The sequence below is a fragment of the Salvelinus fontinalis genome, unplaced genomic scaffold (assembly GCF_029448725.1).
Source record: "Salvelinus fontinalis isolate EN_2023a unplaced genomic scaffold, ASM2944872v1 scaffold_0985, whole genome shotgun sequence".
Taxonomy (NCBI): Eukaryota; Metazoa; Chordata; class Actinopteri; order Salmoniformes; family Salmonidae; genus Salvelinus; species Salvelinus fontinalis.
Genome location: NW_026601194.1, coordinates 16,273 through 31,103, shown reverse-complemented (window position 1 = coordinate 31,103; position 14,831 = coordinate 16,273). Strand labels below are relative to the sequence as shown.

At 49.0% G+C, this 14,831-nt stretch overlaps 1 protein-coding gene across 4 annotated transcripts in view; it reads left to right on the top strand.

Annotated features, from left to right (window-relative positions):
• LOC129848105 (FH1/FH2 domain-containing protein 1-like) overlaps positions 1 to 14,485 on the top strand; it is a gene marked incomplete at its 5' end in the record, with an annotated part of 51,749 nt that extends 37,264 nt beyond the window's left edge. For 2 of the 4 annotated variants that reach the window (XM_055915565.1, XM_055915564.1), the window contains 5 exon segments: positions 3,529 to 3,740; positions 7,534 to 8,301; positions 8,713 to 8,868; positions 10,731 to 10,913; positions 14,171 to 14,485. In XM_055915565.1, coding sequence (XP_055771540.1) covers positions 3,529 to 3,740; positions 7,534 to 8,301; positions 8,713 to 8,868; positions 10,731 to 10,913; positions 14,171 to 14,380 — 1,529 coding nt within the window. 4 annotated transcript variants of the gene reach the window in all.
• Positions 14,486 to 14,831: the final 346 nt, after the last annotated feature.

The following is a 14,831-nucleotide window of genomic DNA, read 5'->3' as shown; positions in this document are numbered from 1 at the left end:
TCTGTTACGGCGTGCAGGGACGAGAGAATAGGTTCTGTTACGGCGTGCAGGGACGAGAGAATAGGTTCTGTTACGGCGTGCAGGGACGAGAGAATAGGTTCTGTTACAGAGTGCAGGGACGAGAGAATAGGTTCTGTTACGGAGTGCAGGGACGAGAGAATAGGTTCTGTTACGGAGTGCAGGGACGAGAGAATAGGTTCTGTTACGGCGTGCAGGGACGAGAGAATAGGTTCTGTTACGGAGTGCAGGGACGAGAGAATAGGTTCTGTTACGGAGTGCAGGGACGAGAGAATAGGTTCTGTTACGGAGTGCAGGGACGAGAGAATAGGTTCTGTTACGGAGTGTAGGGACGAGAGAATAGGTTCTGTTACGGAGTGCAGGGACGAGAGAATAGGTTCTGTTACGGAGTGCAGGGACGAGAGAATAGGTTCTGTTACGGAGTGCAGGGACGAGAGAATAGGTTCTGTTACGGAGTGCAGGGACGAGAGAATAAGTTCTGTTACGGAGTGCAGGGACGAGAGAATAGGTTCTGTTACGGAGTGCAGGGACGAGAGAATAAGTTCTGTTACGGAGTGCAGGGACGAGAGAATAGGTTCTGTTACGGAGTGCAGGGACGAGAGAATAGGTTCTGTTACGGAGTGCAGGGACGAGAGAATAGGTTCTGTTACGGAGTGCAGGGACGAGAGAATAGGTTCTGTTACGGAGTGCAGGGACGAGAGAATAAGTTCTGTTACGGAGTGCAGGGACGAGAGAATAGGTTCTGTTACGGAGTGCAGGGACGAGAGAATAGGTTCTGTTACGGAGTGCAGGGACGAGAGAATAAGTTCTGTTACGGAGTGCAGGGACGAGAGAATAGGTTCTGTTACGGAGTGCAGGGACGAGAGAATAGGTTCTGTTACGGAGTGCAGGGACGAGAGAATAGGTTCTGTTACGGAGTGCAGGGACGAGAGAATAGGTTCTGTTACGGAGTGCAGGGACGAGAGAATAGGTTCTGTTACGGAGTGCAGGGACGAGAGAATAGGTTCTGTTACGGCGTGCAGGGACGAGAGAATAGGTTCTGTTACGGCGTGCAGGGACGAGAGAATAGGTTCTGTTACGGAGTGCAGGGACGAGAGAATAGGTTCTGTTACGGAGTGCAGGGACGAGAGAATAGGTTCTGTTACGGAGTGTAGGGACGAGAGAATAGGTTCTGTTACGGAGTGCAGGGACGAGAGAATAGGTTCTGTTACGGAGTGCAGGGACGAGAGAATAGGTTCTGTTACGGAGTGCAGGGACGAGAGAATAGGTTCTGTTACGGAGTGCAGGGACGAGAGAATAGGTTCTGTTACGGAGTGCAGGGACGAGAGAATAGGTTCTGTTACGGAGTGCAGGGACGAGAGAATAGGTTCTGTTACGGAGTGCAGGGACGAGAGAATAGGTTCTGTTACGGAGTGCAGGGACGAGAGAATAGGTTCTGTTACGGAGTGCAGGGACGAGAGAATAGGTTCTGTTACGGAGTGCAGGGACGAGAGAATAGGTTCTGTTACGGAGTGCAGGGACGAGAGAATAGGTTCTGTTACGGAGTGCAGGGACGAGAGAATAGGTTCTGTTACGGAGTGCAGGGACGAGAGAATAGGTTCTGTTACGGAGTGCAGGGACGAGAGAATAGGTTCTGTTACGGAGTGCAGGGACGAGAGAATAGGTTCTGTTACGGAGTGCAGGGACGAGAGAATAGGTTCTGTTACGGAGTGCAGGGACGAGAGAATAGGTTCTGTTACGGAGTGCAGGGACGAGAGAATAGGTTCTGTTACGGAGTGCAGGGACGAGAGAATAGGTTCTGTTACGGAGTGCAGGGACGAGAGAATAGGTTCTGTTACGGCGTGCAGGGACGAGAGAATAGGTTCTGTTACGGAGTGCAGGGACGAGAGAATAGGTTCTGTTACGGAGTGCAGGGACGAGAGAATAGGTTCTGTTACGGCGTGCAGGGACGAGAGAATAGGTTCTGTTACGGAGTGCAGGGGCGAGAGAATAGGTTCTGTTACGGAGTGCAGGGACGAGAGAATAAGTTCTGTTACGGAGTGCAGGGACGAGAGAATAGGTTCTGTTACGGAGTGCAGGGACGAGAGAATAGGTTCTGTTACGGAGTGCAGGGACGAGAGAATAGGTTCTGTTACGGAGTGCAGGGACGAGAGAATAGGTTCTGTTATGGAGTGCAGGGACGAGAGAATAGGTTCTGTTACGGAGTGCAGGGACGAGAGAATAGGTTCTGTTACGGAGTGCAGGGACGAGAGAATAGGTTCTGTTACGGAGTGCAGGGACGAGAGAATAAGTTCTGTTACGGAGTGCAGGGACGAGAGAATAGGTTCTGTTACGGCGTGCAGGGACGAGAGAATAGGTTCTGTTACGGAGTGCAGGGACGAGAGAATAGGTTCTGTTACGGAGTGCAGGGACGAGAGAATAGGTTCTGTTACGGAGTGCAGGGACGAGAGAATAAGTTCTGTTACGGAGTGCAGGGACGAGAGAATAGGTTCTGTTACGGAGTGCAGGGACGAGAGAATAAGTTCTGTTACGGAGTGCAGGGACGAGAGAATAAGTTCTGTTACGGAGTGCAGGGACGAGAGAATAGGTTCTGTTACGGAGTGCAGGGACGAGAGAATAGGTTCTGTTACGGAGTGCAGGGACGAGAGAATAGGTTCTGTTACGGAGTGCAGGGACGAGAGAATAGGTTCTGTTACGGAGTGCAGGGACGAGAGAATAGGTTCTGTTACGGAGTGCAGGGACGAGAGAATAGGTTCTGTTACGGAGTGCAGGGACGAGAGAATAGGTTCTGTTACGGAGTGCAGGGACGAGAGAATAGGTTCTATTGTATGTTGAAATGACATCTGTTACGGCGTGCAGGGACGAGAGAATAGGTTCTGTTACGGAGTGCAGGGACGAGAGAATAGGTTCTGTTACGGAGTGCAGGGACGAGAGAATAGGTTTCTATTACATGTTGAAATGACATGGGGATCTTTCCTGTCCTGTGGAAAATGTGGCTACAACAACATAGCATGGAGTTGCTGTCATTTCTTTGTAATGTCATTTTTTGTATATATATAGATATATTATCTCTATCTATAAATATTATCTCTATCTATATATGTATATATATTTTATCTCTATCTATATATATTATCTCTATCTATATATGTATATATATGTATATATATATATATTATCTCTATATATGTATATATAGCTATATATATATTATCTCTATCTATATATATTATCTCTATATATATACATATATTATCTCTATCTATATATATTATCTCTATCTATATATATTATCTCTATCTATATATGTATATGTATATATATACATATATTATCTCTATCTATATATATTATCTCTATCTATATATTTATATAGATATATATATATTATCTCTCTCATATATATATATATATATATATATATATATATTATCTCTATCTATATATAATGCTATGTGTGTGGATATGATGATCGTAACATGCAGGTGTCCTTCCCCTCCTCTCCTGTAGGTGTCAGTGTCCAGCGGAAAACACTCTCCAATGAAAGGAAGTTCATGCTGAACATGCTCGACGCCAAGAACTCCTCGGCCGGTCCCCTGAAGAGCCCGTCAGGCACCGACCCCGACCTCGACCCCGAGGAGAGCCTCTCCGGAGAGCCAGAGGACTGCAGAGGGCTGGGCAGGGCTGGTAGCAGTGTGAAGGAACGTCTATCTAGCCTCAAGGTAGGAATTCATTACGGTCTTTTTTTTTCAATCAAATGTTCTAACTTTATTGAACTGAGAGAGGATGACAGTGGGGATCTGTTCTGACTTTATTGAACAGATAGAGGATGACAGTGGGGATCTGTTCGAACTTTATTGAACAGAGAGGAAGACAGTGGGGATCTGTTCTGACTTTATTGAACAGAGAGAGGAAGACAGTGGGGATCTGTTCTGACGTTATTGAACAGATAGAGGAAGACAGTGGGGATCTGTTCTGACTTTATTGAACAGAAGGAGGATGACAGTGGGGATCTGTTCTGACTTTATTGAACAGATAGAGACAGGAAGACAGTGGGGATCTGTTCTGACTTTATTGAACAGAGAGAGGAAGACAGTGGGGATCTGTTCTAACTTTATTGAACAGATAGAGGAAGACAGTGGGGATCTGTTCTAACTTTATTGAACAGATAGAGGAAGACAGTGGGGATCTGTTCTGACTTTATTGAACAGAGAGAGGATGACAGTGGGGATCTGTTCTGACTTTATTGAACAGATAGAGACAGGAAGACAGTGGGGATTTGTTCTGACTTTATTGAACAGAGACAGGAAGACAGTGGGGATTTGTTCTGACTTTATTGAACAGAGACAGGAAGACAGTGGGGATCTGTTCTGACTTTATTGAACAGAGACAGGAAGACAGTGGGGATCTGTTCTGACTTTATTGAACAGAGACAGGAAGACAGTGGGGATCTGTTCTGACTTTATTGAACAGATAGAGGGAGGAAGACAGTGGGGATCTGTTCTGACTTTATTGAACAGATAGAGGATGACAGTGCGGAAGATACAGAGAGGTTGTGTCAAGGTTGTCTGGCTACCCAAACTCCTTGCTCAGACAAATGCTAGGCCACCCCCACGGACGTTAGAAACTTATCCGTAATGAGTCTGGGTCTGAGTACCTCCCCGACCAATTTCTAGAACGTGAACAGATTCTAACTGTTCTGATTGGTCCCCAGAAACCAATGGGTTTGGGCCAGAGCCAGAACACACAATTGTCATTCTTTTTGATACTCTGATTGGTTAAGAGACGATCCAATCGCTGATGACTTTGTTTTGTACAACACCCCTTTTTTTTTCTTCCCAAAATCCGTGGAATCCGATTGGTCCGATTACAGTCTTGTCTCAACGCTGCAACTCCCGTACGGACACGACCCCCAACCAAGCCGCACTGCTTCTTAACCCGGAAGCCAGCCGCACCAATGTGTCGGAGGAAACAACCGTACACCTGGCGACCGCGTCAGCCTGCACTACGCCCGGCTCTCACCACAGGAGTCGCTAGAGCGCGATGGGACAAGGACATCCCTGCTGGCCAAACCCCTCCCCTAACCCGGACGACGCTGGGCCAATTGTGTGCCGCCCCGTGGGTATCCCGGTCGCGGCCGGTTGCGACAGAGCCGGGACTCGAACCCAGAATCTCTAGTAGCACAGCTAGCACTGCGATGCAGTGCCTTTGACCACTGCGCCACTCGGGAGGCCCATCACCCCTCATTTTGACGTCACCGTAAATGACTTCAACGATGGCAGTCTCAGACTGAAGTCTGTATCGAACGTAGAAGAGTGGAATAATTCAGTTTGAGTCGTCAGGCAGGTGTCTAGTAGGCCAGATTCAAACCTCTAGCGACTAGACATGAGGCCTGAAACTGGCTCTGACTGTTACATCACCCTAGGTAGAGGAGACATGAGGCCTGAAACTGGCTTGGACTGTTACATCACCCTCGGTAGAGGAGACATGAGGCCTGAAACTGGCTCTGACTGTTACATCACCCTAGGTAGAGGAGACATGAGGCCTGAAACTGGCTGGGACTGTTACATCACCCTAGGTAGAGGAGACATGAGGCCTGAAACTGGCTTGGACTGTTACATCACCCTAGGTAGAGGAGACATGAGGCCCGAAACTGGCTCTGACTGTTACATCACCCTTGGTAGAGGAGACATGAGGCCTGAAACTGGCTCTGACTGTTACATCACCCTTGGTAGAGGAGACATGAGGCCTGAAACTGGCTTGGACTGTTACATCACCCTAGGTAGAGGAGACATGAGGCCTGAAACTGGCTCTGACTGTTACATCACCCTTGGTAGAGGAGACATGAGGCCTGAAACTGGCTCTGACTGTTACATCACCCTTGGTAGAGGAGACATGAGGCCTGAAACTGGCTGGGACTGTTACATCACCCTAGGTAGAGGAGACATGAGGCCTGAAACTGGCTCTGACTGTTACATCACCCTTGGTAGAGGAGACATGAGGCCTGAAACTGGCTGGGACTGTTACATCACCCTAGGTAGAGGAGACATGAGGCCTGAAACTGGCTGGGACTGTTACATCACCCTAGGTAGAGGAGACATGAGGCCTGAAACTGGCTGGGACTGTCACATCACCCTAGGTAGAGGAGACATGAGGCCTGAAACTGGCTCTGACTGTTACATCACCCTAGGTAGAGGAGACATGAGGCCTGAAACTGGCTCTGACTGTTACATCACCCTAGGTAGAGGAGACATGAGGCCTGAAACTGACTGGGACTGTTACATCACCCTAGGTAGAGGAGACATGAAGCCTGAAACTGACTGGGACTGTTACATCACCCTAGGTAGAGGAGACATGAAGCCGGGCGTAGTGCACGCTGACTGTTACATCACCCTAGGTAGAGGAGACATGAGGCCTGAAACTGGCTCTGACTGTTACACCACCCTAGGTTGAGGAGACATGAGGCCTGAAACTGACTGGGACTGTTACATCACCCTAGGTAGAGGAGACATGAAGCCGGGCGTAGTGCACGCTGACTGTTACATCACCCTAGGTAGAGGAGACATGAAGCCGGGCGTAGTGCACGCTGACTGTTACATCACCCTAGGTAGAGGAGACATGAGGCCTGAAACTGGCTCTGACTGTTACATCACCCTAGGTAGAGGAGACATGAGGCCTGAAACTGGCTCTGACTGTTACATCACCCTAGGTAGAGGAGACGGGCGTAGTGCACACTGACTGTTACATCACCCTAGGTAGAGGAGACATGAGGCCTGAAACTGGCTCTGACTGTTACATCACCCTAGGTAGAGGAGACATGAGGCCTGAAACTGGCTCTGACTGTTACATCACCCTAGGTAGAGGAGACATGAGGCCTGAAACTGGCTCTGACTGTTACATCACCCTAGGTAGAGGAGACATGAGGCCTGAAACTGGCTCTGACTGTTACATCACCCTAGGTAGAGGAGACATGAGGCCTGAAACTGGCTCTGACTGTTACATCACCCTAGGTAGAGGAGACATGAGGCCTGAAACTGGCTCTGACTGTTACATCACCCTAGGTAGAGGAGACATGAGGCCTGAAACTGGCTCTGACTGTTACATCACCCTAGGTAGAGGAGACGGGCGTAGTGCACGCTGACTGTTACATCACCCTCGGCCACATGGTAGGGATGAGTTTATCACCAGTCTTTCAGAATCCATTAGTAGCTTGGGTCGATTAATTGATAAATCGAAGTTTGTATTTTTTTTGTTTAAATAAATAGGAATAATAAATTATCGTTTTTCACTTCATAATATAGTAAGTTGTGTGCATGCATACTAGACACATGCTGACTGATCTATAGCGGGGGGGAGGGAGCTAAATAAAAAAACAGCTTTGTGTTTATTTTAATTTAAATGCATTGTGTCTGTCCAGCTTATGGAAAACATCACTCAAATTTTCAATCTTTTCGATTGGCACATTTTGTAATGGATACAGATAGCCATGATGAACTAACTGATCCTTTTCCCCAGGCCCAGCAGGCCCAGCCTCTACCCAGCGAGGACAGCAGTTCCAGGAGGGCAGAGCTGCAGGGTCTGGGTGGCAGTGCCCAGGCGGCGCGGGCCAGGCTGGCAGAGGAGCAGCAGCACCGGCAAGTCCGGCCGCAGTACAGCATCGACGCAGAGACCCACTCCCGAAACCTGGAGAAAACCCAGATGACCCCACTGGCCAGGGACAGACAGACAGACGCCTGGGACCAGCTCCAACCCAGCTCCAAAGCCCTGAAGATTAAAGACCTGGACTTCTCTGACCTCATGGAGGAGGAGGATATAGATGTTCTGGACGTGGATGTCTTCGACGTGGGTGTTGGTCGGCCTGGTGGTGGTGGCGGCGTCCCACCTCCTCCTCCACCTATGCCTGGACTAGCCTCCGCTCCTCCTCCTCCTCCTCCTCCTCCTCCTCCTCCCGGGGCTCCGTGTATGAGTCTCCCTCCTCCACCTCCTCCCCCACCGGGTGGAGGTCTCTGCGCCCCTCCTCCTCCACCTCCTCCTGGAGCTCCCCCTCCCCCTTTCTCCTCCTCCTCCTCCTCCTCTTCCTCCAAGGCTCCCGACCCGGCCTTTGCCAAGAAGAGAAAGACGGTCAAGTTGTTCTGGAAGGAACTCAAACAGTCAGACAGTCCCAGGAAGTGTAAATTCGGACGCGGGACGGTGTGGGCGTCGCTGGATAAGGTCGCCGTGGATACGGCCAAGCTGGAACACCTGTTTGAGTCCAAGGCCAAGGAGCTACCCGTGGCTCTGAAGGTGAGGGGTTACATCAAGCTCAGAAATCAAAAGATCAGATTCAATGTGTTTTTTGTTGCTGTTTACACATTGAGGAAAATATCAGATATGCCAAATAATTGGCAAAAGATGTAAATTGTACTACCTGTGTAAACTATGTGTGTAAAGCTGTCTCAAATACTGTAAAGCAGGAATGAAGTAAAAGCAATATTAACTGTAATCTCTATTGGTTGACAGGTTAATTGACAGGTTAATTGACAGGTTAATTGACAGGTTAATTGACTGGGAAATTGACAGGGGAATTGACAGGGGAATTGACAGGGGAATTGACTGGGGAATTGACTGGGGAATTGACTGGGGAATTGACTGGGGAATTGACTGGGGAATTGACTGGTGCATTGACAATCTTTTCTATGCTGTTTGTCCCTGCAGAAAGGAGCAGAAGTGAAGAAGGCAGAGATACTGGTGTTAGATTCCAAGAGGAGTAACACCATCAACATCGGCATGACCGTACTACCGGCTGTCCACGTCATCAAGACCGCCATCCTCAACTTTGATGAGTTTGCCATCAACAAAGAGGGCATCGAGGTGATACTGTCTTTCCACCACTGGGTGGCGCTGTTACCATTACAATTACAATTGAATGGGATCTGTAGGGCTGTTTACACCAGGATCAGTGCACTCTGACATTGAACATCAGTGACCTGCGACGGGTTCAGGAGGAGAAGTACACTATTTCTGTAGTGGAGTTGAATTCATGGTTACTGTCAACGACAGTATACCTGAAAATCTCTCTGTCAACAAAGCACCTTTTTTTTTTAAATAACAAAAATGTCTGCTACTCACACTTTCTTAGTCCTCTGATTTTCCTTTCACTGTGGTACAAATCCATGACTCTAGTCCTCTGTTCCAGTCATCCCCCTCTCTCTTCCTCCTCTAGAAAATCCATTGTTCCAGTCATCCCCCCTCTCTCTCTCTCTCCCTCTAGAAAATCCATGGTTCCAGTCATCCCTCTCTCTTCCCCCTCTAGAAAATCCATGGTTCCAGTCATCCCTCTCTCTCTCTTCCCCCTCTAGAAAATCCATGGTTCCAGTCATCCCTCTCTCTTCCCCCTCTAGAAAATCCATGGTTCCAGTCATCCCTCTCTCTCTCTTCCCCCTCTAGAAAATCCATGGTTCCAGTCATCCCTCTCTCTTCCCCCTCTAGAAAATCCATGGTTCCAGTCATCCCTCTCTCTTCCCCCTCTAGAAAATCCATGGTTCCAGTCATCCCTCTCTCTCTCTTCCCCCTCTAGAAAAACCATGGTTCCAGTCATCCCCCTCTCTCTCTTCCCCCTCTAGAAAATCCATGGTTCCAGTCATCCCCCTCTCTCTCTTCCCCCTCTAGAAAAACCATGGTTCCAGTCATCCCCCTCTCTCTCTTCCCCCTCTAGAAAAACCATGGTTCCAGTCATCCCCCTCTCTCTCTTCCCCCTCTAGAAAAACCATGGTTCCAGTCATCCCCCTCTCTCTCTTCCCCCTCTAGAAAAACCATGGTTCCAGTCATCCCCCTCTCTCTTCCCTCCTCTAGAAAATCCATGGTTCCAGTCATCCCTCTCTCTTTCTTCCCCCTCTAGAAAATCCATGGTTCCAGTCATCCCCCTCTCTCTTCCCTCCTCTAGAAAAACCATGGTTCCAGTCATCCCCCTCTCTCTTCCCCCCTCTAGAAAATCCATGATTCCAGTCATCCCCCTCTCTCTTCCCTCCTCTAGAAAATACATGGTTCCAGTCATCCCCCTCTCTCTCTTCCCCCTCTAGAAAAACCATGGTTCCAGTCATCCCCCTCTCTCTCTTCTCCCTCTAGAAAATCCATGGTTCCAGTCATCCCTCTCTCTCTTCTCCCTCTAGAAAATCCATGGTTCCAGTCATCCCTCTCTCTCTTCTCCCTCTAGAAAATCCATGGTTCCAGTCATCCCTCTCTCTCTCTTCTCCCTCTAGAAAAACCATGGTTCCAGTCATCCCTCTCTCTCTTCTCCCTCTAGAAAATCCATGGTTCCAGTCATCCCTCTCTCTCTTCCCTCCTCTAGAAAATCCATGGTTCCAGTCATCTGTTCCAGTCATCCCCCTCTCTCTTCCTCCTCTAGAAAATCCATGACTCCAGTCATCCCCCTCTCTCTTCCTCCTCTAGAAAATCCATGCCTCCAGTCATCCCCCTCTCTTCCCCCTCTAGAAAATCCATGCCTCCAGTCATCTGTTCCAGTCATCCCCCTCTCTCTTCCTCCTCTAGAAAATCCATGCCTCCAGTCATCCCCCTCTCTTCCCCCTCTAGAAAATCCATGCCTCCAGTCATCTGTTCCAGTCATCCCCCTCTCTCTTCCTCCTCTAGAAAATCCATGCCTCCAGTCATCCCCCTCTCTTCCCCCTCTAGAAAATCCATGCCTCCTCTAACTCCAGTCATCTGTTGTGTTGTAGAAAATCCTGACGATGACTCCTAGTGAGGAGGAGAAGCAGAAGATCCAGGAGGCTCAGCTGGCCAACCCTGATGTCCCTCTGGGCTCAGCGGAACAGTTCCTCCTCACCCTGTCCTCCATCAGCGGCCTCAGCGCTCGACTGCAGCTCTGGGCCTTCAAACTCAACTATGAAACCCTGGAGAAGGTAGGATCAGGGGGGGGGGGGGGGCGTATTCCTAAAGCATCTGGCCTTGGATGCAGTCTGTTCTGCTCTCATTATGGAATAGCCCTCGTGCCTCATTCAGAAACTGATCTAGGACCAGGCTAGTGTTCTGCTAGTCTCATTATGGACTAGTCCTCGTGCCTCATTCAGAAACTGATCTGGGGACAGGCTAGTGTTCTGCTAGTCTCATTATGGAATAGTCCTCGTGCCTCATGCAGAAACTGATCTAGGACCAGGCTAGTGTTCTGCTAGTCTCATTATGGAATAGTCCTCGTGCCTCATTCAGAAACTGATCTAGGACCAGGCTAGTGTTCTGCTCGTCTCATTATGGAATAGTCCTCGTGCCTCATTCAGAAACTGATCTGGGGACAGGCTAGTGTTCTGCTAGTCTCATTATGGAATAGTCCTCGTGCCTCATTCAGAAACTGATCTAGGACCAGGCTAGTGTTCTGCTAGTCTCATTATGGAATAGTCCTCGTGCCTCATGCAGAAACTGATCTGGGACCAGACTAGTGTTCTGCTCGTCTCATTATGGACTAGTCCTCGTGCCTCATTCAGAAACTGATCTGGGGACAGGCTAGTGTTCTGCTAGTCTCATTATGGAATAGTCCTCGTGCCTCATTCAGAAACTGATCTAGGACCAGGCTAGTGTTCTGCTAGTCTCATTATGGAATAGTCCTCGTGCCTCATGCAGAAACTGATCTGGGACCAGACTAGTGTTCTGCTCGTCTCATTATGGACTAGTCCTCGTGCCTCATTCAGAAACTGATCTGGGGACAGGCTAGTGTTCTGCTCGTCTCATTATGGAATAGTCCTCGTGCCTCATTCAGAAACTGATCTGGGGACAGGCTAGTGTTCTGCTAGTCTCATTATGGAATAGTCCTCGTGCCTCATTCAGAAACTGATCTAGGACCAGGCTAGTGTTCTGCTAGTCTCATTATGGAATAGTCCTCGTGCCTCATTCAGAAACTGATCTGGGGACAGGCTAGTGTTCTGCTAGTCTCATTATGGAATAGTCCTCGTGCCTCATTCAGAAACTGATCTAGGACCAGGCTAGTGTTCTGCTAGTCTCATTATGGAATAGTCCTCGTGCCTCATGCAGAAACTGATCTGGGACCAGACTAGTGTTCTGCTCGTCTCAATATGGACTAGTCCTCGTGCCTCATTCAGAAACTGATCTGGGGACAGGCTAGTGTTCTGCTCGTCTCATTATGGAATAGTCCTCGTGCCTCATTCAGAAACTGATCTGGGGACAGGCTAGTGTTCTGCTAGTCTCATTATGGAATAGTCCTCGTGCCTCATTCAGAAACTGATCTAGGACCAGGCTAGTGTTCTGCTAGTCTCATTATGGAATAGTCCTCGTGCCTCATTCAGAAACTGATCTGGGACCAGACTAGTGTTCTGCTCGTCTCATTATGGAATAGTCCTCGTGCCTCATTCAGAAACTGATCTGGGGACAGGCTAGTGTTCTGCTCTCATTATGGAATAGTCCTCGTGCCTCATTCAGAAACTGATCTGGGGACAGGCTAGTGTTCTGCTAGTCTCATTATGGAATAGTCCTCGTGCCTCATTCAGAAACTGATCTGGGGACAGGCTAGTGTTCTGCTCTCATTATGGAATAGTCCTCGTGCCTCATGCAGAAACTGATCTGGGGACAGGCTAGTGTTCTGCTCGTCTCTACACAGCTGTACATCATCTTCGCTCTTCCAGTCAGCTGTCATCCATGAGGATCCATCACCTCTTGTAGGAACCATGAGGATCCATCACCTCCTGTAGGAACCATCACCTCCTGTAGGAACCGTGAGGATCCATCACCTCCTGTAGGAACCGTGAGGATGCATCACCTCCTGTAGGAACCGTGAGGATCCATCACCTCCTGTCATCATGTGCTGTAGGAACCATGAGGATCCATCACCTCCTGTAGGAACCGTGAGGATCCATCACCTCCTGTAGGAACCGTGAGGATCCATCACCTCCTGTAGGAACCGTGAGGATCCATCACCTCCTGTAGGAACCATGAGGATCCATCACCTCCTGTAGGAACCGTGAGGATCCATCACCTCCTGTAGGAACCGTGAGGATCCATCACCTCCTGTAGGAACCGTGAGGATCCATCACCTCCTGTAGGAACCGTGAGGATCCATCACCTCCTGTAGGAACCGTGAGGATCCATCACCTCCTGTAGGAACCGTGAGGATCCATCACCTCCTGTAGGAACCGTGAGGATCCATCACCTCCTGTAGGAACCGTGAGGATCCATCACCTCCTGTAGGAACCGTGAGGATCCATCACCTCCTGTAGGAACCGTGAGGATCCATCACCTCCTGTAGGAACCGTGAGGATCCATCACCTCCTGTAGGAACCGTGAGGATCCATCACCTCCTGTAGGAACCGTGAGGATCCATCACCTCCTGTAGGAACCGTGAGGATCCATCACCTCCCCAGTAGAGCAGCGTTAGTCAGTGTGTCAGACTGGTAGCTCAACAACAGCAGAATATTCTCCTCGTGGGTTATGGGTAGGATGAGGGGAGAGAATATGAGCAGTCTGCCCAGGACCAGCAGATTCTGTTCTCACTCACACACACACCACACACACACACACACACACACACACACACACACACACACACACACACACACACACACACACACACACACACACACACACACTCAGTGACAGCACACTGTGTTGTGTGGTGTGTGGTGTGTGTGAACAGAATCTGCTGATCCTGGGCAGACTGCTCATATTCTCTGCTCATCCCACCCATAATGTGTGTGTGTGTGTGTGTGTGTGTGTGTGTGTGTGTGTGTGTGTGTGTGTGTGTGTGTGTGTGTGTGTGTGTGTGTGTGTGTGTGTGCTCAGTCTCTGTAGCACACTGTGTGTGTGTGTGTGTGTGTGTAGTGGACTGTGAATCCTCACTGACTGCCGAGCCTGTTTGATGGAGTTTGTTTCCCCATGAATGTTGCTCTTCTCTTCGTCTCTGTGCAGGAGATAGCTGAGCCTCTGTTCCCCTGAATGTTATTCCTCTCCTCCCTCATAGTCTTTCATCTCTTCTCTTCGTCTCTGTACAGGAGATAGCTGAGCCTCTGTTCCCCTGAATGTTATTCCTCTCCTCCCTCATAGTCTTTCATCTCTTCTCTTCGTCTCTGTACAGGAGATAGCTGAGCCTCTGTTCCCCATGAATGTTGTTCCTCTCCTCCCTCATAGTCTTTCACCTCTTCTCTTCGTCTCTGTACAGGAGATAGCTGAGCCTCTTTTCGACCTGAAACTAGGCATGGAGCAGCTCGCCAAAAACAAAACCTTTAAGCGCATCCTGGCAACGCTTTTGGCCATTGGAAACTTCCTCAACAGCACCAGTGTGAGTGTGTTCTTCCTGTCTGCGTCCCAAATGGAACCTGGTTCCCTGTATAGTGCACTACTGTTGACCAGGGCCCATAGGGCTATCTAGGGCAATAGGAACGTAAGGCCCTGTATCGTACAACAATGTAAACATATAATCTCAAGTGGACTAGCAGCGTGCATGAACCCGCCCACCTGAGGAGCTGTCTTTTTCAGATATCTACTTCCTGTGTTTGAGGGGGGTGCAAAAAACATCTACTTCCTGTGTTTGAGGGGGGGTGGAAAAAAAACATCTACTTCCTGTGTTTGAGGGGGGTGCAAAAAAACATCTACTTCCTGTGTTTGAGGGGGGTGCAAAAAAACATCTACTTCCTGTGTTTGAGGGGGGTGCAAAAAAACATCTACTTCCTGTGTTTGAGGGGGGTGCAAAAAAACATCTACTTCCTGTGTTTGAGGGGGGAGGGGGGGGTGCAAAAAAACATCTACTTCCTGTGTTTGAGGGGGGTGCAAAAAAACATCTACTTCCTGTGTTTGAGGGGGGTGAAAAATACATCTACTTC